Source organism: Aythya ferina (genome assembly GCF_964211825.1).
Source record: "Aythya ferina genome assembly, chromosome: 1".
In the NCBI taxonomy this organism is placed as follows: Eukaryota; Metazoa; Chordata; class Aves; order Anseriformes; family Anatidae; genus Aythya; species Aythya ferina.
In genome coordinates this window covers 122,724,200-122,748,588 of record NC_140296.1, presented here as the reverse complement: position 1 = coordinate 122,748,588, position 24,389 = coordinate 122,724,200, and the positions used below count along the sequence as shown (strand labels likewise).

Here is a 24,389-nt window from a genome sequence, read left to right as displayed (position 1 = left end):
AATGGCGCTTCTAATTTATAACAGGATGATGGAAAACAAAAGCACACAAATTGCTACCACAACATTCAGCAGATTTCAGTTCTACCCAAAGCTGGAATAAGAAAACTCTCTCGAAGCTGAGCTCCAGTAGAGAACTTCATGATCAGCTGAGACTTGTGTCCTGGTGGAAGCAGAAAGACTACAGCAAAAAAGGACCTCAGATGGCCCAAGAAAGTGGGATAGTTCTATGGCCCTACTGCATGTCCCTCCATCCCATTATAACTATCCCTGACTGCTTCTGTTCCTCAGACATCACTGGATAGCAACACTATGTGAGGACAGCTTGCTAGTACAGACAGGTACACATTCAAACAAAAGCTCCCATCAGAAGAGACAGGCTTTTTCCTTACGTTCTGACAAGTACATCTTGGTCAGCTGTCTGCAGCATGAAAACTATTAGCACTATCAATCACTACCTAACAGACCACTTGAGCCTTGATCACAGGTGGGCACACGTGTCCTTCCACAGGACTGATCCTACATTTAAAGTCCCATGTTCAGCCCTTAGAAGCCCATGTGCAATGCAACAGCATAAGCAAAGCAAAGTTCAAGACATACTGAACACAGCAAGATTCTGTTTAAGAGATAAATACTTCATAAACTTACTGTGCTGTGACAAGGCAGATTTCTAAATACTGTATTTTCACTTTGTTTTTTCTTTACCTCAACGTAAAGTGCCACAACTAGTCATATCGACTGCATGACCCTGTGCCATACAAAGATCAATACATAGGATTAGATCATGCAAGGAATTCCTCATATTGTCACCTCTGCCACGGGCATAACCCAGAACTGAGATTGGATTGAGAGCAGCTCTGCTAAGGACCTCAGCTGTTGGTTGATGAGAAGCTCAGCATGAGCCAGCAACGTGCACTTGCAGCCCAGAAAGCCAGGCTTATGCTCAGCTGCACGAAAAGCAGGATGGCCAGCAGGGCGAGGGAAGTGATGTTCCCCTTTTTATTCTGCTCTCGTGAGACCCCACCTGTGTTCAGCTCTGGGGCCCCAAGCACACAAAGGATACAGAGCTGTTGGAGCAAGTCCAGAGGAGAGCCACAAGGGTAATCAAAGGGCTGAAGCTGTGGATGCCCCACCTCTGGAGGTGCTCAAGGCCAGGCTGGATGGGGCTTTGGGCAGCCTGGGCTGATGGGAGGTGTCCCTGCCCATGGCAGGGGGGTGGAACTGGATGGGCTTCAAGGTCCCCTCCAACCCAAACCATTCTAGCATTTACGACTCTACATTCACCCAGCAGCTGCTGACGCACTTCCATCAGCTCAGTCTATTCACAAATTTGCTATCACTTATAGAAATGTTTTCCCCTCAAAACCTTTAAGCAACCTTACCTACTGAAGCTTCACTTCTCTTCAGCCCCCACCCTCCTCTGCACTGAGGTACGTTCCTCTCAAGGGTTATGGCCAGAGCAACTACAAAGCAATCAGGCTTTGCATTGTGGAGCATGCTATTGAATAAATTAAGGCTGCACTGCTTTCTTTTTTTCTGCCTTTTGAATACAAAAAAACATGTTTATTATTTTCTTTTAAGATACTTTCCCACCTCAGCTTTTCTCTCTCTGTCTTAACGCCAAGTGTTGCTCACAGCGCTCACACTGAAATGAACTTCACCAAATCTGCTGTTTGATGGCAGCCTGAGAAGAGCTTACAGAAGACAATGCTTGGATGTCCAGCTCCAACTTCCTTCCCCTCAAGGAAATTCAATTATGTTTATCCCAGCGTGAATTAGCCACGATGCACGCATTTCTTGAGTCTGCCTTCTCTGCATGCATTACAGTTTAATTCACACAAAGGCCATTTTTAACGGAGCTCTGCATTAAGCTAGGTAAAGATAAAAGTGTCAGCAATCAAGGATGCCCCAGGATGAGTTAGCCATGCAGTACTGAAAACAGTCTTTTTTTTTTTTTTTAAAGAAGCCAGAGTCAATCTGAATACAGTCACAGGACACTGTGCCTGCAAATCCGTTTCGTTATGTTGGTATTTTCACAATTTTACAATCTATTAGAGCTAAACCTTGGTTTTGATTGAAACTGCCAGCAATGTACAGAGACTACACAACTATGTCCATGCAGAGTCTAGCCAGAAGCCTTTATTTATTTAAACTGATTAATTCTACGTATTCAAAGTTTAGGCAGGGAATGACGTTAATAAAAAGATCAACTTTAAGTCATGCTTGGCACCCTAGAAGTGAATTAAAAAGACAAATTTTGGAAGTTAAAAGGTTTCTAAGTGTTGATCCTCAAAACAAGCAAAAATCTCCCTCCTGATCAATTCATTTCCCCCTACGAAGTCCTTGCAGAAAAGCTTGGGAATGAAGCTTTTAGTGGGCAGAGTGACCTTCAGAACATCAATTGTTACTAAAAGGGGAAAAAAAAGCAGAAAGTGGTTTCTCTGATTCTAAGCAAGCACATCTCACTCTCAATGCATCGCCTGAGAGTTGATGGGAAGCATTTTCTCTGCAAAAATCTCACTGATAAGACAGCTGCAGATTTCCACAGCCACTTTCCAACAGGTTTAAGGTACAATTTCCTGAACAACGCACTCAAATCTTACATTTAGACCTAGAAGACACTAATAAACAAATAATGCAAGGCACTAATAAACAAAACCTCCTGTACGATTACGTACTTTTAACTACTGCTGAAAACCAAGGGAAAGATTCAATACAATTTCTTAGTGCCAAATGCTTAGATTTCTTTCCCCTCCATCTAGCGAGGCCAGGAGGTTTCATACTATTTCATCTCCTTTACTAGAAAATTCTAGTCATATCCAACTCCTCTTTATCCTCAGGTAATAGCTGTTGTCTCGAGTGTAACACTGCTTTTTTTTCCAGGCATGGATATATGGAAATACAAGAGAACACCACAAACCATTCTTCCCCATCAAACTCCATTTCAAGGAGTTGGTTAACAAGGATTAAATTCTAAATCCTGCAAAAGAAAGTCTTTGGGTGAAAAAACTGACTAACGTCAGCTTTAAGGAAAATAAAGAAAATAAGCTGTCAAAGAACACCCTGGCCAACCTTTGCTACGTGAAAGTCAACAGTGCTGAACATCACCACCTTAGCTCTAAGCACCAGTATGGACACATGGTCAAACAAGTTTTTATATGACACCAAGCCCTTGCCTTTGGTCACTCAGGCATCAGGCCTCAAACAAGATGTGTATCATAGGATGAAGGCTGGATTTTGCAACAGCATTCTTAATTACATTCTCACCTAAGTGATGGGATACAGGGCAGTGGTAGGAAAGTGTGTTACCATCATCAGAACTCACCAGGCCAGGATCTAGCAGTGTTGCTCTAGAAATTTTATCACCTCACCATGACAAATCCCAGGCCACAGCACATGAACTCCAAATCCTCACTACCCTTCACCAGCCAAGATCCAGCTCACAAACGTTAATCCAATGTCGCAGGAGTGTAATTTTAAGATTCAAAAGCAAAGGACGTTCCCTGCATTCTTAAGCAGTGATTTCACCTCCTGTCAAAGCAGTAAGTCAAACCTGAATTAATTACATGTGCAAAGAAATACGATAACATCTCCTAACAAGGTTTTAATGGACGTGCATCCATTTCATAATGAAGTCTGTGCTGTCCTTAACAGCATACAAACATTATTGGGGGAAAAAAGAAACCCAGTGGCACCACCACCAAAGCACACTGGACAATACAACATTCAGAAACATGGTTTCAAAACATACAGACTTCACCAAGAAACTATTCGGGAACTGTTCTGTGCAACTGCATGAATACATTTCAGTATTATGGGTACACGAAGAAGGTAGATCGATGTTGTCATAACAGGAGTTTTGTGAACTCTACCAGGAATTATGCTAAGGATGTTACATCTGTTTTTCTTCCTGACAAAACCTGAGACAAAAAGAGGACAACTACTATAAAGATGACACCTAGAAGCCACAAAACAGAAGAAACTAGAGGTACAAATTATGAAAATGCAACTCAGCCAATGAATTAACCTGAATTTATATCTAATGCTGCAAATGATCATTGCCTTGTTTTATCATCTAACTTTGAGGCTTGACTCCACTGGTAGCTTCACCACACATACACACACAAAAAAAGAAATCATTAAAGTTTCACTGCTTATAAATCTGATAACATAAATATTTTAAAACTGGGATCTTCCTCAGACTCATTGGGGGTATGCAACCCCCTAAAAACACCCCAGATCTCTTTTGGAGGAAAACTCAAAAGTTGCAGGTTTAGCTAGGAGGCTCTATCAGACATGGCATTCGCACTTGTGAAGGGAAACTTGTTTCCTATCAGCCCTCACCCCCCAAATATAATTTAAATTATGCTATTTTTTTACTAACAATTTCAGGACCAAGTTTTGCTGATATGCTAGGAGAAAAAAAAAAAAAAAAAAAAAAAAAAAAAAAAAAAAACCTGCAGGCAATGACTTACATCACAAGAAATATTTAAAAAGAAAAAAGAAAAAAGAAAAAGAAAAAACACCTTCATTTTGTCCAAAATATGAATTCTAGAGAACTTATCAGCCTACTATTTGATTCATTAATTCAAGTAAATCATTTGCCATAAACTGTCCCTATTAACTTCCTATCTTTCTTGTATTCATGTCTGAGCTTTACAAACTCAGCTGCCAAGGACAGAGTCCCTCGCCTTTGTATGTGGTTAGGTATGCCAGGCTTTTGGGAGCCCCTATATACCAGGTCCCACTGCAGCAGTCTCTTGCAAACTCCAAGTCTAGTTTTATAATCTCCAACTAATAAAATTAAGAACTGCTTTTCACAAGATAATGGGTTTGAACTGACAGGAGCGATTCTGAACCTTCCTGAGCACAGAGAAGGAATGCACAGATTTCAGAACTATGATGGGAAAAGATGCCATCAAGGTTTTAAATTTGTGTGCCACATAACCTCAGCTGCTGTCTCAAGTCGCACCAGGGAAGGTTTGGGTTGGACATGAGGAAGAACTGAATCAGGGAGAAGGTGATCAGGCATTGGAACAGGCTGCCCAGGGAACAGGTAGAGACTCCATCTAGAGGCATTTGAGAGATGTGTGGATGTGGCACTAAGGGAGATGGCTCAGAGATGGGGTTCAGTAGGTCAGACTGATGGTTGGAGACTTGAGGACCTCACAGGTCTTTTCCAGCCTAGTTGATTCTGTGATCACAGCAAATGGCATCAATCATGATCTGCACGTGTCCCTGTTATCTAGGACTGTCTTTATAACACAACTTCCAAACCTAAAGTCTTCTGACATTCCACCGAAAGCTTATCACTTGCAGACTATAGGATCACTGCCCTATCTTGATGTGAAGTAATTAATTTTGTTTGCAAAACCTACCTGCCCTCAAGTATTAGAGAAGAAATTAACCCACAACAGTCTGCTTTCACAAAAATCCTACCTTCTTTTTAGCATTCCATAAACTGAAAACGAGTGGCCACACGTATTACAGGGCTTACTACTTTCAATGAAAACCTGTGCTGCTGCACAGAGAAAGGCTGAAAGGCCTGGCTGAAATCAGGTCATTCTCACCCAAACTTCTCACTCAAAATATAGAGCTTCACATAAGGCAACATGAATGCAGACCATGAATGCAGAAATTCAAGAACTACATCTTGAGCCTGCCGTCTTCATCACATTCATCATCTAAACCTCCTAGAAGAGCAGCAAAGTATCACTAAATTAAAGGAACACCTACATGCGCATATTTATATACAAACAAATGTATTCAGAAGTACTTCAGATGAATATTACCACTAAAAAACTGTTTACAGTTGCAGCTGCAGACAAAATAGAGTGCACTATTCATTGAAGGTGACACTTGGCTAGAATACTGAAGGTTTAGTTTTCTGTCACAGCTTAAGTCAAATTATTCTTTCTTACACAGAACTAAGTCTTCCTTTGCTGCCTCCAGCTATAACCCATCCCTCATTCTGTGCTGACACCTATTTATTTAGTGAGGTGAATAACTCCAATAAAAAGTGAAGATCTGGGGTATTTCAGAGGGAGGGCACTGGGGAAAAGTCCCCAAATTAAATCATTTATGCTGCCAGCCTAGAGCATGTGCAAAGCAGACAGAAGGAAGCATGGCCAAGGATATGGCAGAGTGAGCCTTCCCCAGGTGGTGGCAAAAAGAGATGAAAATGACTGGGTTCCAACATGCAGCCACCAGAACATTTTAACCGTGGACATCATGCTCAAGATTTACACTGTTACTTGAACGTGTACCAGCAGAAGTACATCTGTTATTTTTGAGACTTCTCAGAATTGATCCTCATCATCAAGTGGTAAGGCTTTCATTTTCTTAAAATGAAATAAAAGAAAAAAAAGCTTTTCACAAAAATATCAAATCTAAGTTGTGATTACACTAGAGTTCGGTGGGCTTAACCTAGCTTCAGACTGGATGGAAGCACAAATCCTCCTTTGTACCCTGGATTCGAGAGACCTTGAACACCATGCTTCTCAGCAAGAGATGCTGCTGCTTATTGTCAGAGTTCCAGGAATTCAGAAAAGTAGTAGTAAAGATATACATGAAGGTATTAGCCTCAGAAAAGTTTTAGTTTCTCAAGGTACATCAAACAGGTGCATATTCTGTGGACGGAAGCAATAAAGAAGCAGAAACTAAATAATTACAAGATACTAGATCAGCTTTAATTCCTATAGTCTGTTTGGAAGAACTTCCTAAAGCATCCTACATGAATGGGACACGTAAGTAGCACCTTAAAGGGAGGGGTAGATAGGAATGAAACTCCCATCATCCCTTAATCCTGTCAGACAGATACTTGCTCCCGTCCCAAGCACATGGCTCTGCCTTCTCTCATGCCAGCTCTGGCATTGCAGCACCTTTCTGTGCACCAATTAACGCCCTAAAAGCAGGAAGATATCCTTCTTTTTCTTTTGCTAGGTTTGCTTTTCAATAGCGTAATTGACTGAATCTGCTAGTAGAGAAGTCTGACAAGCAACCGAGCCAGAAGAAGTGAGGGGATGCCAGGGCAGGGAAGAGATGAGCAAAAAAAGCTCCCTTTCATGGCTGAACGATATTAAATCATCTGTATTTGGTTAAGCTGTAAGTTAACCGTGCACTGTTGAAGACTTTTTACATGATGGTGATCTTTCTTATTTATTCTGAGCTATTTGTGATGATACAAATTTAGCAGGTGATGCACATTTAACAGCTCACTGCCACTATGAGATGTGATGCTCCCCTGCTCCTCTGGGAAGCATCAAACTCGTGAGGCCAGAAGAAAATAAACAGGTAAAGCATCTTTTTGACCTAGTGAACTGAAGCCTCAGTCAATGGCCAAACCTGGCAGAAGAAAATGGGGTTAGAAACGGGCCTCTTGGCAGCAGCAGGCTGTGCCTCTCCAGAGCCGTGGCGGCTCCGGTTGCTCCTCAGCCTCCAGAAATGTCACAAACCCCAAATTGCACAGACACAGCCCCGAGCTCAGCAGAAACCCCCTTGCGCTGCGCCCTACCCTCCGCCCTGCCACACGCGGGGCTTTGAACACCTCATCCCAGAGATGAACGAGGGGCTCAGCAGAGAGAAAATGAGAAAAATGAAGAGTGAAAAAAAAAAAAAAAAAAGGAAAAAACACGTAAAAAAAAAAAAAAAAAAAAAAAAAAACACCACAGAGACCGCAAGAAGCGAGGCGGGAGCCGGCCGGGAGCCTGAGGCGAAGCAGGGGCCGGGGCCAGGCGCTCGGCCGGCTGAAGGGGGGCGACCCCCGAGCCTCGGGGGAGGGCTCTGCCGACGGCGGGGCCCCTGGAGGACGGGTCGGGGCCGCGGCGAGGCCCGCCCGGGGCCGGCACTGACCTCCTGCGGCTGCCAGCTCTCCCTCCTCGCCGGGCGGCGCCTCCGCCGGCCGCGTCAGAGCGCTGCGCCCCCGACGCGCTAAGATGGCGCCCGGCCCCTCCACAACATGGCGCTCGGCGCGGGCGAGATGAGCCAATGGGAAGCGAGGAGCGCGCCGGCTCCTCCGGCAGCCAGCCAATGGGCTGAGAGAGAGCGAGAGGGCTGCGGCAGCGATTGGCAGGCAGGAGGGAGGAGGCGGGGCGCGGCGGCGCGGTTGCTAGGCAGACTAAGATGGCCGCGCTGGACAGGGTCAAGGTGCTGGTGCTGGGCGACTCCGGTGAGTGCGCCCACCCCCGCGGCGCCCCCCCCCCCGCCAGCCACCGCGGCGCATGCGCAGTGAGCCGCTGCGCCCCCCCCCCCCCCCCCCCCCCCCACCGGGACCGTTAGGGCCGTTAGAGCCGTTACCGGCGGCCGTTGGGCGCCGGTGCCTCACAGGGCCCGTTTTTTGATTTTTTTTGGTGCTGTTTCAGGTGTGGGGAAGTCGTCGCTCGTGCACCTGCTGTGCCACAACCAGGTGCTGGGAAACCCGTCGTGGACGGTGGGCTGCTCGGTGGACGTCCGAGTAGGTGCCGGGCTGGGCCCCTCGTTGTGTAAAAGTTTAAAAGGGTGAAGGAGGAGAAGGGCCGTGGCCACCCGTATTACCTTGTTTTATGTGGAGGGTACAGAGCGTGACCTCTTGTGCTCCCCACACCTTGCAGGGGAATGAGGTTCTTCATCAGGTAGCACTTGGCCCTATGCACAGTCCTTGTGGCACAGCAATAAACACTTTCATCCTTTATCATTTGCTGCACGCTCCTTGGGATGCTGTGCCGTGGGTTAGGAGCTGTCCTCTGTTATTGTCTATGTGTTTCACCTCAAAGAATTGCAAAACATGTTTCCAAAACCTAGAGGAAGAAACACGGCAATCCATTTGGCTGTGAAGCAAACCAATTTTTTTTTTTCTTGGTTAATTCAGTTGAGATGGCAGTGGGAATGTGGGGAGGGAATTGGTGCAGTCAGTCAGAATCCAGTGTGTCCATACGCTTAGTCCTGCAGTACTGCTGTGCAGGTTTTAACAAGCACAAGAAGTCATGCCCTTGTCTTTACATCTGCTTTAGCAACATGTTTTTTCTAAGTACACCATGCAGTGTAAGGTTTGTTAATATTTGGGTGGAAAGAATATTCCCTGCTGACTCACCCAACTCCATCTCATGGGAGAAGGAACTATGACAGCCATTGGCCACCACTTGACTCAATCCATCCAGTCCCTTCCCACTCGGAAGATTTGAAATCCCGTCCATACTAAAACTTCCAAATTTCTATCCATGCATCCCTTCCTTTGAGATACCAAGTTAAAGGTCTGGTGGTTCATCTGTGTCACTACAGTAGCGAATAAGAGATTATAATTATAATGCAGTATTTCACCTGAACATGAAAATGTTGTATGGATTAACTTCTACAAGCTGATGCTGTGCCTATGTATGATGTGAATTTTCCACTAGATCCATGACTACAAAGAAGGGACTCCGGAAGAGAAGACGTACTATATTGAGCTGTGGGATGTTGGAGGTTCAGTGGGTAGTGCCACTAGTGTCAAAAGCACGCGAGCAGTATTTTATAACTCACTGAATGGTAAGTTTGCTTGGTGTAAATCTTTTTTCTGTGTCATTTTCTGTTTAGAGCTCTCTCTTGGTTCCAGAGCAGGAGTCCTCTAAGTCTGGCTGAGGGCTATCCTGTTCTTTCTGATTTATACAAGATTTATACATTTATACAAGAAAGAAACTGATGTCATTCTTAGACAGAATTTATGGATTCAGTTTTAAACTGCAAAGCTATTTTAGGCAACCCTGTACAAATGAGCTTCGTCAACCTTTCCCTTCAGTCTTGTGCAGCTGGTGCAGCAGGGAGTCTTTGAAGTTGGGGTGGCGTCCTTTCCAGTCATGCTTGCAGACATAAAAGGCTGCATTCGCCTTTCCAGGTCTGATAGAAATGCAGAAATATCACCGATAATTTCTTGCCTGTTCAGTTCCAAAACCTATAGCTGAGAAACCTTATTTGAATTTATGGCATGGTATGAACTTGAATTTATGATAGGAACCTTGATAGCTGTATCCTGACAAATTTGAACTGTTCTCCCATAAGATTGCAATATTCCGATGGCCATCTTGCCCTCTGCTCATCCAATTTGCCAAGTTATTTTTTAGTACTTGAATCTCGCAACTTGCTGATGATGGAAAGTAATATTTTATTCCATTGAAAGGATGGCATCCCTTCCTTTGAGGTACTGAGTTAAAGGGCTGGTGGTTCATCTGTACCATCAGTAAGGAGTTAAGCCATACAATAAGCATTTTTGCTCTGTGCTTGTGTAAGTAGCTATTTCTTCCTCTTTCCCAGGAGGAAAACTGTGTGTAGGTATCTCTTATATCGTTAACCAGACCTCTCTAAATAAGATTTGAGTTGAGTTGTGCTCCCAAAGTAAGCCTTGTTGGTACATGAAAAAGATGGATTTCTTTTTGACACCAAATTCACAGTGTGCCAGCCTGTGCGGGTCAGACTTGGAAATATCCTAGAACAGCACATTAGGAGATGAAATTTCAAAGTTATGTATCTGAGCTGTAATTGATGAAGTTATTAAAACAGAGTTATTTATCTCCACTGCCCAAAAGATAGTATTAGCCAGCTCGCATATGAAAACCATTGGCTTCGGTAGTTAGCCTTGGCTCTGGTTTCTTTCATTAGATAAATTCTTTCATTAGAGCTTGTCTCACAAATTGCCAGTTTGACCTGATGTAAGGAGAGAAGATGAATGCATTCCCTCTGCCTGACTGCACGTCCTTTCTAGGCTTGCGGTGATCTGAAAAACCTGACATCAAAGGATTGTTCATGTTGGTCGTGGCAATGCCTGCGCAGACTGTCAGGGAGACCTGGTTGTTTCGAGGACAGATTGAGTTTGCTCTTCGTTTGGTCACAGATCTTCAGCTCCAGTGTCCCTGCGTCTGCTGCGTGGATTGTGATAGTCTAGGACAATGGAAATGCAGCAAGGCTGCGGCTCGCAGACCTTTATGTGGGAGGAACGCATCCTTGAGTGGTCATTGGTCCTGTCCACTCTTTTTTGATGTTGGCAGTCGTTTCTGCTGGTGCAACTGTGTAAGGTTTCAGTGAAACAGATAAGGGAACTGCCCTATCAAAAACACAGCTGGGGTAGACTGTCAGGAGGTGGGGCATGTTTCTCACAGATCATGCAGCAGTTCCTCTCAGGCTGTTGCCATAGGCCAGGTTACGTTGTGTCATGCTTTTTCTCCCTGTGCTGGGGGTGGGCAGGTGGTTTAGCTGCCTTTTTATGCTCTTACCGAGATAAATGCTTCGAAGTAGGAATATGGTTGTGACGTGCCGGGAGCTCTCCGAGCAGTGAGTCTCCGCACAGCAATGTGGGGTGGAAATGTAGTTTGTTTTTAGTGCGTACAGTGGGTGGTATCTTTGGGTGTTGAGATTCAATGAAAGAATTAAAATTCAATTAAAAATAATAAAAGAAACATTAAATTAACGTGTTTTCTACATCTGTGGGGTGTGAAGTGTGTTGAGAACAAACCCTGATGAAGATAAAAGGTATAACGCCATTTTGTCCTTGAATTAATGATGGTTTAAAGTCTGGAGGAAGTGGGAACATTCCACAGGTTGCAGAAGGTGCGAATAAATAGAAGATATTTGCTAGCAGGAGTTGGTAATTGAGTTAGGAACTGCGGTTATCAGAAGTGGGTGTCTGTTAATAGTACAGCTAGGAGATTTGTCTGGCAGTTTTCCTGTTTCAGAATTTACATTTTGAAGGATCATAGCAATGAAAAATGGTAGCTGTAATGCATAGCATCATCTTAATTCATGCATAACTCCTAGCCATTTGGTGGGCTGGGAAAGTTTGTCTTTTCCCCCTTTGGGTACCTCCCCATCACTTGGTACTTGGCATCAGTTTTTGAAAATGCAGGAAAGCAACGGTGCTCTGTAAACCAAGAAAAGAAAAAAAAAAAAGAAAGAAAAAAAGAAAAAACAGCCTTTAGACTTCTTAGATGGCGTGACAAAGTAAAAAAAAGTTATGTTTACTAATTACGCAAAACAGAGAAAGGCTGAATTCTCTGCTGCACTGATAGAGTTTGGGTATCCTTAGGACTCCAATGAAGCAGAATCAGGGAATGCCTGCAAACCTCTTATGGGTTAAACCTGAGATGGCTGTTCTTTTCCTCCTTTCATGAGATTTTTCTCATAGCTCTTATCCAATTCATGATAAGCAGCTTTAAAAAAACAGTTGCATCCTGATATTGTCAGCTTTACTCATTTACTTTACCGATTATACTTCCCTTTCTTGATTCTCAGATATCTGGGAACCTGCAGATGTCATTTTCCGAAGATAAGAAAAAAAATATGTATCATTAAATAACATCTTGCTACCTACTCTTTCACTTCAGGGATAATTTTAGTGCATGACTTAACCAACAAGAAATCATCCCAGAATTTGTATCGCTGGTCTTTGGAAGCACTCAACAGAGACGTTGCTCCAACGGGCGTTCTTGTGACAAATGGGTGAGTGAAAAACATACGTGCATGATTAAGACAGTAATTCCACACTGTTATGGAAGCCTTTGTTCATCCCTAAAGCTACTTGAAAACTACACAATGTTAGGTGTGGCTGAACTTTTAATAAAGAAATTTTTAAAAATGGGGTAGTATCAAAAAAAATAGCTGTTCTTTTCATTTCACACTGCTGATCAGGCCATTCTGGTGGTAGCTTCCCAAACATAGATCTTGCTTTAAGGAAAAAGATGTTTACTGTGTCTTTCTCTTTTCTTTGCTCTGCATAAAGAGCACTTTAACAATTAGCTTTCCAACATCTTGTCAAGTATGCCCTCTTGTTATCTCTGTCCTCCTGTTACACACATAATCAAGGAGATTTTCAGATCATTGATAAACCACGTGCATGAGCAGGAATGCAAGGGCAGCTTTCTGGGGAGGAATCAATTATTTATTTGCCCGTGCTGGTGCACAAGTGCTTCTATAGAAACATGGGAGAAGGGAAAGACGGGGTTTGCATTATGTAAACTGAAAATTTCTCCAGTTTTTCCACAGAAAGATTTTTCACAACTTTTTTAATTATCAAAAGCTTCACTTCTTTCAGGGACAGATCCTCAGGCCCTTAGCAAACACTTGATCAAGTTGTTATTACTTGTAAAATTGCTTTCTATAAAGTTTGGTTTCGGTAAAAATTAAAGGCATCCTAAGGGCAGTGGTTGGAACTTGGACTTGTAATGACATTTAATTAAAACCCTATCAATTTTACATAGGCTATCTGATCATTATTCATCCGAATCAAAGCTTGCTGGTATACATCTTGTAGTGGCTACCTTTACTTAAATACAGAATCACAGAATCATTAAGGTTGGAAAAGCCCTCCAAGATCATCTGGTCCAACCACCCCCCTACCACCAATGTCACCCACTAAACCATGTCCCCAAACACCAGGTCCAACCTTTCCTTGAACACCCCCAGGGACGGTGACTCCACCACCTCCCTGGGCAACCCGTCCCAGTGCCTGACTGCTCTTTCTGAGCAGAAATGTCTCCTCATTTCCAACCTGAACCTCCCCTGGTGCTACTTGAGGCCATTCCCCCTAGTCCTATCACTAGTTATCTGTGAGAAGAGGCTGACCCACAGCCCCCTACACCTTCCTTTCAGGCAGTTGCAGAGAGCAATGAGGTCTCCCCTGAGCCTCCTCTTCTCCAGACTGAACAACCCCAGCTCCCTCAGCTGCTCCTCGTGGCACTTGTGTTCCAGGCCCTTCACCAGCTTTGTAGCCCTTCTCTGGAAGAAATTAGTAATGCAACACCACAGAAGTTTTATTGCAGCCAGTTTTAATTTATGAAACCCTTTCCATCTGCCATTTATTTCATTGCTGTATGTTAAAAACTCTCTATATTAAGGAACTTTGGTTGGTCAGACAGAATTGCCAGCTCCCTGCTCTGTCTTTGATGGCCAAGTACATGTATGCTTGGTACAGTACTGGAATTCCTGTTTCTGTCCTGCTTGTGTAAATTACCTAGCATTTTTTCCGACCTGCAGTTCTATGCAGAGAAGAAATCCAATTGTGTTTTTTTTCTCTTTTCTTTCAGTTTCTGTGTAGAGAGTTGGATGTAGAACCCCTACCTTAATTTACAGATAGAGCATGTTCTCACTTAAATAAATAATGTTCTGTAAATTACACTTACTTGAAAGGGTTGGGGAATCTGATGTTGCCTCTGTGCCCACTTAGATGACCATCACTCCATTCGGGATTGTATTTATTTCCTTCAACAGTGACTATGACCGTGAACAGTTTGCTGATAACCAGATTCCACTGCTGGTAATAGGAACTAAGCTGGATCAGATCCCAGAAACTAAGCGTAATGAAGTTTTGACCAGAACAGCTTTCCTGGCTGAGGATTTCAATGCTGAAGAGATAAATTTGGTTAGTATCCTTGTCGCCAATGTTGTTTTTCTTTTAAATGGGAGTGATTCTGATTTTTTGTTAAGTAGAGATGTTGTTACAAAAATTGGGCTTCTAGAGGATTTCTCAGTAGTGCTGGAGTCATGCACATTTTGATCGTATGTCTCAGCTACGTGATGAAATGATAGCCTTTCTTTCACTACAGGAAGGTGGAGGGGGTTCGATAAGGTCACCGAAGCTTGGAATTGATGGCCAGGGTTTAAATTTTCCCTTTTCTTGGTTTTGACCCAAAGTATTTTTGAATGAAACATCAAGACCCTATTACTTATTTCTGTATATGTACATATACCGCGTGTATGTATGTGTGGTGTGGGTTAACCCCGTTAGGCAGCTAAGTTGTTCACTCACTCCCACCCAGCAGGATAAGGGGGAGAATCAGAAGGATTAAAGTGAGGAAACTCGTGGGTTGAAGTAAAGACAGTTTAACAGGTTAAGCAAAAGCTGTGCATGCAAAATAAGGAATTCAATCATTACTTCCCCTCAACAGGCAGACGGTCAGCCACTTCAAGGAAAGCAGGACTTTATCATGCATCATGGTTACTTGGGAAGACAAATACCACATCTCCTAACATCTCTGCTTTCCTTCTCCTTTCCCAAAGCTTTTATGGCTGAGCATGACATCCTGTGGGGTGGGGTATCCCTTTGGCCAGCTGGGGTCAGCTGTCCCAGCTGTGTCTCCTCCCAGCTTCTTGCCCACCTCCAGCCTGCTTGTGGGGGGAACGATGTGAGGAATGGAAAGGCTACGTGCTGTGTGAGCACTGTTCAGCACGTGTTACCAACACTGTTTTGGGCTCAAATTCAAAACAGCACCATGGAAGCTTGATTGTATGTGCGTGTTCGGGGGAAAATGGTGTGTTGATTTCCATGCATATGGCTTCCTTGCATTGATTTCCATGTGATTGGTTTGTTGGTTCTAGGATTGCACCAATCCTCGTTACTTGGCGGCGGGTTCTTCCAACGCTGTCAAGCTAAGCAGATTTTTTGATAAGGTAAGTCAGGTCAATAAAATAGGTTTTATTGTTCGGTGTATTGAACACTGTCTGTGATTTCAGCCCGGAACAATTTTGCTGAAGTAGCAATGTGGGGAGTTACAGGACTATGGTGAGCTCTGTTGCTCCTGGTTAAAGCAAACTTCAGGAAAGTAGAAACTTTGCACATTCCTCTCCTGCACAAGAGAGCGTCAAGGCCTACTGTGAAAATAACAGGAGTGCTCTAAGGCACTTTGCGTTCCCTGTGGAGCAGATCAGTTCCTGTTACAGATCATTCTTTAAAAAGAGGAAATATGGCCTGGATTTTATTTGGAGGAGGGTGCAGACTGTACAAAGTGGTACAGGTTGCTTTTTGATTCTTAGATTGGTGGTACTGGCTCCATAGGTGCCCTTCGATACAGACAGTGTGTGCATCATTCTCGGAGACCAAGTAAGGCCGGAATCTGAAGTTATGTGTGCCTGCTAAGATCATTCTCTCACTGTTTTTCCCAGGTTATAGAGAAGAGATACTTCTTACGAGATGGCAATCAGGTGTGTAATTTTTTTCATACTTTTTTGTTTTGTTTTTTCCCCGTGTCATATGAACTGCTGATGGAGGCTGTTTTTAAAACATGGGCTTCATGTGACTTAAAGGCAAATCTGTGCTGGTTGCTGGGATTTTAAATCTGTGGGAGCACAGCTGCTTTGGATAGGAAGAAAAACGCCTGACTTCTGTCAGCTGAAATCTCTGTCTATAATGTGATCAGCAGTGCAATAAGTAAGTATGCTAACCTAGTAGAGGTAGAATGGGCAAATAAAATCTCTTTCAGATCTCTCAGCTTCAGGCTGCCTGTTTACATGTTTAGGCCAGAGATGCTGTCTTGAAGGTCAATGAAAAAGCATTTTTGCACAGCTAGAACTAGCATTTTGTATTTTGTACAGCTAGCTATTATAGAACGTATGGAACCACAGGAAAAACAGCAGTATGATACCAGCATGTAATTCATTCCTAAGCAGTTAAATGAACTGTGTTCAGGGCAGTTGGTGAAGAACAAGAGAAGTGACTCTCATGACTTGGGCAGGTCACTTCAACTTTTTGTTGCCCCAGTTTTCCCATGTGTTGCCTTCCGTAAAGGGAATAGTGAGGTTCCACTCATCATGTCTGTGAGGTGCTTGCAAATTAGAGTGAATAGCACCTGTGAAATACAATCAAATGTATCACGAAGTGTAGCTGTGCTGAAAGCCCCTTAGGGCCAGTGGAAAAAAATTTGGAATTACAAACTGCTTACTTTCTATGAGGGTGTTCTTACGTGTTTTAGTAATAAATTTGCTTTTTCCTCTTTGAGTTCTGCAAGATTGCTTTTTTTTCCTCCCCTTTCCTCTCCTCCTCTCATCCTAGAGAAAGGCAGTCTCTGTTTCATGGGGATAATAGCTTAATGCAGAAATCTGCTTGTGCGCTGGTTGTCTTTGATGCATGACGTAAGATTTTTGTTTTCTTATTTGATCACTTTTAGTGGCTAGCCAGGGATTAACTTTATATTCTTCGTGGCCTCATGCCAAAGATTACAGCCTGCTGATTGCTACTTTCCTCTGCCTCTCTGACAATAGCTCCAAAGCTTAAAACAAATCCTGGGCAGAGGGCAGTCATATTTAAAGAGACAAAATCCAAATTGGACTGGAGGTTTCAGTGTAACCTCATGATGCTATTATTAGAAGTGATTTATTTAATGTAGACCTTATGATTCTGCTTCTGGGTTTTCTACAATAGGTTTCTTCAATCACTTGTGTTCTCGGGTACTTTTTTTATAGAATTCCCCAGGACGAAATGAATGATAAGTTTCAAATTGCTAATAGCAGTGGCCTCAATCAGATCTCATATAAATAATTATTACTCTTAATTACTGATTTAAATACAAAAAATGCTAAAGCAACTAAGTTTTTAGCTCTGGTGTCTTGCTGCTTTTGAGTTATAATGATTTAATTTTTCCTGTTTTGAATTCTCAGAGCAATTTAGATGAGTTGAACCTGTGTGCAAAATTGCCTGGCTTCTCCTAGAGTTGATTGCTTTTCAGGCTTGAACAAAATAATTCTTGGATGAATACCTTGTATATATGTTCGTGTTTCAGGTCTGAAAGTCCTAACTAAAATTAAGTTGTGTGTCTGTAGTGGGCTTTTATTTTGAGTAAGCTCGTTAGCTTCCTCAGTTTACCAGTGAAGTGTGTAACCTACACAACCTGCTTTGTATTGTGAATTACATTCTCTTCCCGTATCATCCATACATGCCCGTATTCTGGCGTGATCTGTATGCTTGGCCAACCCCTTCCGTTTGAATTTACTATATCTCCTATCAGAATATGGATGTGCTTACTGAGGCTGCTGGTTCTGCTTATGTGTAGTTAGACATAAAAGTTATTCTGGACTGTTATCACCGTTTTGTGATGCCACCAATAGGACAGCCATCTAATACAGTATTAGACCCCAATGTATCTCTTTCTTACAGGGGATTCATGGGTGCACTGAATTGCAAATCTGTTTGAAATACCATTAAGCCAGAGAAGCTTCTGATGGTTTTGAGTAGATTTTTTTTTTGTAAGCGCTCATTGTCACAGTGTAAGCAGTACGTACAGATAGGCTGCGAAAACAGGAGTGCTAATCCTCTGCATTGTTGCAGCCATTTCTATTCTGATGGCTTTCTCAAAGCCTTCATCGTTTGATAACACTGCTTTCAACTACCAGGGAAGTACTGCTGTCTCAGGGTAGACAGCATTAAGCATCAACAGTTGTTTAATGGAACGTAGTAATATTTTACAGTTTCAAAAATCAGTGGAGATTCGATTCTTCTACATGTTTGAATCTGGGGGAAAATACGGACTTTGGAATCTCTAATTAACTGGTTTAAGAGTTTCCCAAGAAATCAAGGCTTTCATTTTAAATCTTCCCAAAAGAGCCTTACGGACAAAAAGATCCATGCTCCAGTCTTGGTTAATTGATGGTGCTCCACTAGCAGTAAGCTAGCGTTTTAGTCATGATTCTGGAGACAGTGTGGAAGGCATTGTCGCAGTTGGCTTGGTAACAGGCGCATGAATATGGTCTAGAGGGAGCTCCTGCTGGTTCTGATGATGTATCTCTTCTGTCTCTAGATTCCTGGCTTCTCGGAAAGAAAGAGGTTTGGAGGAGGAACGCTGAAGAGCCTTCATTACGACTGAACATTGAAGGAGAAGTGGAAGATGACTTCTCTGAGTTTCTGACCACATTTCCATTCCCACTGGATGCTTAAAGACAGTAATTCTTATGTCAGGCAGAATAAAATGAAATCATGCTTTGGCTGGGTAGACTGCTGAAGCTACTCTTGCTGGAAAAGACTTGAAGACTTTCCAGAAATCTAATTTGAAACCTAGAGTCTTTCTTAGGATTGCAGGCCGTCTGGAGATATGGGAACATTTGGGGAAAGTGTGCAATAAATTCAGTGCCTCCCACACTGCTGTGGGAAACTATCATGCATAGCACATATATTTGACATATATTTCTCTCTATTTTGGAAGCTTATGGACAATCTTTGCATTGAATTTCATTCATCTTACCTCTACCAGAAAGATGACACCGAATGGGCTTCTTATTTGCAGTAAAGTGAACAAAACAAATGAGCAAAATGTAAGAATGGGTAAGGAATGGTCTGGAAAATAATAGAATGTCATTATTAAATGAATGGTGTTGTCTCACCTGAAACACACTCTTCAGAAGGGATAAAAACCAATAGGTGAGAGATGAAAAAGGATTTGAAACCTAAAAATTCACAAGGGGAAAACAAGTGGTATTAATTCTGCTGCTTAAATTCAAATTGTTTACTTTGGAGAGGAAGAAGTGAATCGGGTACTCCTGTTTTTCTGTTCAAACTTGAGTGTCTTGTTGTTCTTAAGTTAAAAGGCAATACACTGAAAAGTGCTGGAAAAAGTGTGGTCTTATACAGTGCTTATGTGGAACATATGCGACGTGGTCTTGCTGAGCCTGAACACTCAGTAGGTTCAGAAAACAAGAAATATAAGAACATCCAGTGCTGAATTAGAATGGATAGAAATTTAAAAGGGATACAAAGCCCTGTAAAAAGTAGAAACTTGAGTACGATTAGAAAGCAAGTTCTTTGATAAGATGTCTCCTTTTCACATTAGTGCTAAGGACACAGGACAGTCCACTTGGGGTGGTCTCATCTGCTGTGGAAGCTGCTTCCGAAATAGCCTGAGCTCCCCAGAATTACATGGAGTGGTGAAAGCCTGATTCATGGCAGTTTCTTCTTTCCCTTTCCTTTCCCCTCCTTTCTCACAGTCACTGCTAATGGTTAAGCCTCTGGCAAAGGCTAACTAGGAGCTGGAGTTAGATATAATTACAGATTAATAATAAATGGGAGTAGGAGAAAGTAAAATGCTGGTGTGAAAATGACAGCGAGCTGAGTTCCGCAGTCTCCAGATTACATCTGCCTGCAGCTCTTCCCTGGCAGCTGCTTGGAAAGAAATGGAAAGCTGCCGATTGCCACTAATCAGGACAAAAGTGACAGCTAGGTGCGCCAGTCAAACTTACTAAAAATATGGATCTTTTACTTCTCCTTAGGCCATTTCCAGAGAGGTCTCAGAACATTTGCAAATGTGAGTGCATTAAGTTTATAGATGCCTGTATGAAATAGGTTATTAGTTTACGCTTACTATATGGCCAAGGAAAATAAGGTATCAGAATATTCTCAGCAGAAAACTCATGTCTGAGCTATGCAGCTCATGACAGCACGAGTGTCTGTCTCTGCTGCTTTGACAATGGAAGCTGGAATTATTTTCTCAAGGTCAGATTCTGTCTTGTGGAGCTCTGGAGTCCCTCCTGTTACCAAGGAGCTGTAGAATACGTCAAGGAAGCTAGGCCTGTTTTCTCCTTCACCCCGTGGCTTTACAAGAATTGAAAGCGTTGCAGAGTGAGGAAAGCTGTTCAGTTTACAATGCTGCATGAAGCAACGGTTGCGCAGGGCTTTGATATGAAAGCAGCAGCTTTCCAAAGCAGCTTTTCCTCTTCGCTTAATAAAAAAGGAGCATTGCTTAGCATGCTGTAGGGTGAGCTCTGGTTGCAACTCACCTGTGTTTGAGCGTTTCACTCCTGAGCCTCCACAAAGAAACAAAGCCAGAGTGTGAGAAACCTTGTGATGGTCAGTTCACAAACCGGACAGGATGTGCCGGTCCTGCGTGTCAGTGGGACTGAAGGTTATGACAATCAGGATGTAGGGACAAATGAGAAATAAATACTCTCATGGTAGAAGGAAGAGAAGGTAAAGGACCAGCACTGAGGAAAATTATGGAGCATGTGGGCAAGCAGTAGGTTAGCAGGCTGACGGTGTTTTCTTGAGGCTGTGGCTGCTGCTGGAGCTGAGCTACATTTATCTGGGCTCACTCATCCAGCTGTGAGCCATAAAACTCAACCTGGCCTGAAAATGTCCCAACATCAGTTGAAAATTGTCACCCGAAAGAGCTGTGTTTGTCTTGCTCCCAAATACTCATTGTCCAGGCCAGGTGATCTCCATCCACTGTTGAACTGACTTGCTGCATGGTGTGACGAGTGACTTCGTGGTCAGTCCCGCTGTCTCCTCTGCAAAGTGAAGCCTGCTTCCCCGGAGGCATGGCTCTGATGCATCTGTTCATCAAACTGTAGTGCTTTCAAGACATCGGGAATTAAAGAATCTACCTTTTTTATTTCAGTCTGGATGTTTCACTTAAAGAAAATGAGAACCAAAGTTGTTCCAAGCTGTTTGTGTTGTCAAAACATTTATTCAGATATCACCACCCTTAACTCTGCCAGGCCATAAATAACTCTAAACTTCAATACAGTTAATTTTAATGCACTGAAATCCTTTAGAAATCTGTCACTGGGATATAATTCTAAAGGGCAAAGGCTACATTTCTGTGCTGTTCTCTGTCAGTGGCCCTGAAAAATGAGTGCAGACCCATGTGACCGTGATTACAGTGTTTTAGCATCTATGGTCCCAGATTAGAATGGATTACTTTGTAAAATACTTATGCATTTTCTTTTCCCCCAAGTATTTTACCTACTTTTCTTCTTGTAGCATTTCATTGGGGCCAAGCTATGGATATTAGCATATTCAAGCTATGTTTAAATATAATCCCCGAATTTCATGGTTTTCCTGTGCTTGGGGTTAGGATAATTGCAGCATCCCTGGTTTGTGGTTTTTGCATTTACGTGGCTGGCACACGCCTTAGCTCTCATTAAACATCTCCATACTGTTTTGGTTTGGAGTGGTAGCCTCTGTTTTCTGGGAAGAGAATAATAAATTAGACAAACCACGGGAATTGGCAGAGTCCCTTACAGGCACCAGTAGCCTGCAGAGTAGGTGGGGTGTGTGGTCAGGTGCATCTTTCTCTTGGTTTTAATCAGAGGTAATCGATCCAAACTAATAAAGGAGTTGGGTTGCTACAATCATGCATATTATTTTCCTTTTAGGACAACGCGATGTGTGATAGAATCACGGATGTCGACACAGTTACATTTACTTCTAAAGGAAGTGCTAGGTCCACTGCTCCCTCTCTCTGTTATTTTCTCAGCAGGAATAGTGCCCAGGTGCTGTGTACCTAATGCTCAGCCAGTCTAAGGCATCAGGGAAGAAGGCTCATGCATGTATTTTTGAGGTATGTTAGACTTGGATGCAGACACAGGTGAAAAGTATTTCAGATGAGCAAGAGCCTCCCTTCTCCCCAGAGGGCTTGCAGAGCTTTCTGGTGGATTTATGTCCAGGTGAGTGACTTAGGGCACAAATATGTCCCAATTATGGAAAACCCCTCAAGCTGCACTCTTGATTTCCAAACAGAAATACAGGAAAACCATATCGTCAGTAACCTTAAACTCCTCAATGTATGTTTTTGGGTTAATAGCAACAGGATTGCCTGCTCCTTGCAGCAATCTGCAGCAAAGGTGCCACTGGCTTTAAGCAATTTGAACTTACCCAGTAATGGGGTTTGGGGGGCAACCTTAATACCAGTTTTCGTTATTGATATAACAATAATATTTGCAGAGGCAGCTGCAACATGCTTAATTTATCACAAACGAGATACAAACTACGGTGTCGGAGCCTGCAGTCAGTAGATTTTTTCAGTTTTTTTCGGTGCGGTGAAGTCAGCGCTTGAATCATTGCTTCTCAGTTGATAAGGAGGTGACAGGCTTTGCTGAGAGAAGGGCTGCTTCTGCTTTTCAGCAAAGAGCGCTTAATCCTTCTATTTCCTTTTCTTTTGTTAGCCAGCTCTTCCCATTAGAAGTCATGTTCCTGTCTCGCTTTCCTTAAGAGGATGCCAGTTTCTTTGATTCTTTTATAGGGCTGAGCTTGTCTGTGGCTTAGCGCGCTAGTTTTCTTTGACAAAAAGCTATTATCATTATTGATGAACCTGTCACTGGCTGGCAAGTTACCAGAAAGTGCTCAGAGGTAAAGCTTTCCTTAGGGTGTGCTTTGCTGCAGCACTGTGCATTAAGTCCTCAGACAGACACCGGTTTGGGAAAAAAATAAATAAAAAATTGGGTAGATGTTGGGTGGAAGAGGAGAAAGGAGGACAACATCAGTCCCGATCCTCTCAAATTTCAATCATTCAATCAACTGCGAAGTTCTCCTAAAGTAGTGGGAGCCCAACACAGCCAAAATGCTGGCTTTACAAACTGAAGCATTGTTCTCGGTGTTACACATTGCACTGCCGTGGGTTTATTCTAGGACCTGATCAACAAATGGGGAAAATGAAGCATGGGATCCCTTTGTGGCTCTTTAGGCACAGAACCTGTGCCTAAACAGTTCTCGAAACTAGATCCGTAGCTGCAGATGTAGTTTCTTACCATTAAGTACAGATTTGTTTTCTTTTCCCTGCCTCGACGTTATATCATTGAGATATAGCTCGTTGTGTCCCTTGGGCTTATCAATGCGCAGAAACTCTGCTTCAATACCTACTGAAATTGCACAGGCAAATTCCCTCGCAGCATGGATTTTTTCTCCAGATGTCAAACACACGTCAAATTCATAAATAAAAATGCAAGCTCTTTCCTGACTAGATCAACCGAAGGAAAGTCAGTGCTGTGTGAACAATCCAAGCCAAGGAGCAGTCATTTCTTTCAGACTAGGAGAAGGAGCATGAAGTGAAACGGTGTGTGATTAACCCATGCACCGCTACGTCCCCTCGGCCTGAAAGTTAACATTTACAAAGTGGAAATGGACTGCTGGCTTTGGGTTAAAGATTTATTAAAGGACAAGGAGGCCTACTCGCTCTGAAGGCTAGGACTAAGTTCAGAGTTTTTTATGTTGCGGTCCGATGCCATCCTCTCTTCATCAGGCTTGCTCTGCTGCAGTTTACGTGGGCTTGAGAGGCTGTCGTATCCCTGTGGAAGAAAAGGTCAGATCACAAAATTCAGTGACTGTCCAAAATGAGCACCCTCCTTGGCTGTTCAGGGGGAAGGACAGAAGAGGCCAAGGTGACTGAATTTCCCCCCTGGCTCCTGGAAGTGGTCCTACTAGCCTGAAGGCAGAAGCATGACAACAAGGTGAGCAGGTGGCTGCTCCAGCCTCTCTCCATGCAGCATCTGTTTTTGGGTGACAACGAGCGGGTGTTCTCTGCTGCAGACGACTTTTATGACCTTTCCTGCACAAATAAATGATAATAATTAACCTGTCTGGCATCTGCTGCTGAATGGTCCCAGAAAAAAAAATAAAAAATGACAAGGACATATTTCATAACAGCCCAAAAAAAAAAAAAAAAAAAAAAAAAAAAAGTATGTTATTAAAAAGGGCCTTTTTGCCACAAAGCTGTTGGCAGTGATAAAAAAAAAAAAAAAGGGTAAATATTATTGCTTTATTGTCCTATATTATGATGAAAGGTGCCAAGAAAGGATTAAATCCCCTGGTACTAGGCAGTATACTAGCACATGAACAAAGGCAGCTGCTCTGGAGAACTTCTGTAGGATTTGGCAATGTGTAAAGGGTTAACAAATATCAGAAGAAAATGTATGTTAGG

At 42.9% G+C, this 24,389-nt stretch overlaps 2 protein-coding genes and 1 long non-coding RNA gene across 5 annotated transcripts in view; 1 reads left to right on the top strand and 2 right to left on the bottom strand.

Moving 5' to 3' along the window:
* Positions 1 to 7,951, bottom strand: part of GTF2E1 (general transcription factor IIE subunit 1) — a 45,594-nt gene extending 37,643 nt beyond the window's left edge. Inside the window, exon 1 of one of the 2 annotated variants that reach the window (XM_084500926.1) lies at positions 7,849 to 7,951. The gene's annotated coding sequence lies outside the window, so the exon portion shown is untranslated. Of the gene's footprint in view, positions 1 to 7,510; positions 7,532 to 7,848 lie in introns of those variants that run through there. The other variant, XM_084500927.1, reaches the window with a different exon arrangement.
* Positions 7,952 to 8,098: 147 nt separating this feature from the next.
* RABL3 (RAB, member of RAS oncogene family like 3) lies at positions 8,099 to 19,314 on the top strand. Of its 2 annotated transcripts, none has more exons than XR_014686249.1 (8): positions 8,099 to 8,164; positions 8,358 to 8,449; positions 9,369 to 9,498; positions 12,324 to 12,438; positions 14,206 to 14,356; positions 15,313 to 15,384; positions 15,877 to 16,141; positions 18,504 to 18,871. XR_014686249.1 is itself a non-coding variant. In XM_084500779.1 (8 exons), exons 1-8 carry the CDS (start codon positions 8,119 to 8,121, stop codon positions 18,567 to 18,569), a joined length of 711 nt encoding a protein of 236 aa, XP_084356905.1. In that variant the 5' UTR covers positions 8,099 to 8,118; the 3' UTR covers positions 18,570 to 19,314. The 2 variants fall into 2 exon arrangements, 1 of the variants encoding a protein (XP_084356905.1); XM_084500779.1 differs by having other exon boundaries at positions 15,877 to 15,915; positions 18,504 to 19,314.
* Positions 18,978 to 24,389, bottom strand: part of LOC311425191 — a 27,967-nt gene continuing 22,555 nt past the window's right edge. Inside the window, exon 2 of the long non-coding RNA XR_014686253.1 lies at positions 18,978 to 24,017. This is a non-coding gene — a long non-coding RNA (uncharacterized lncRNA). The remainder of the gene's footprint in view (positions 24,018 to 24,389) is intronic.

Bases quoted from the DNA above. Each gene is read 5' to 3' on its own strand.
- RABL3 (XM_084500779.1), top strand. From the start codon at position 8,119: ATGGCCGCGCTGGACAGGGTCAAGGTGCTGGTGCTGGGCGACTCCG. The intron at 9,499-12,323 runs GTAAGTTTGCTT...CTTTCACTTCAG, and splicing joins ATTTTATAACTCACTGAATG to GGATAATTTTAGTGCATGAC. The intron at 15,385-15,876 runs GTAAGTCAGGTC...TGTTTTTCCCAG, and splicing joins TAAGCAGATTTTTTGATAAG to GTTATAGAGAAGAGATACTT.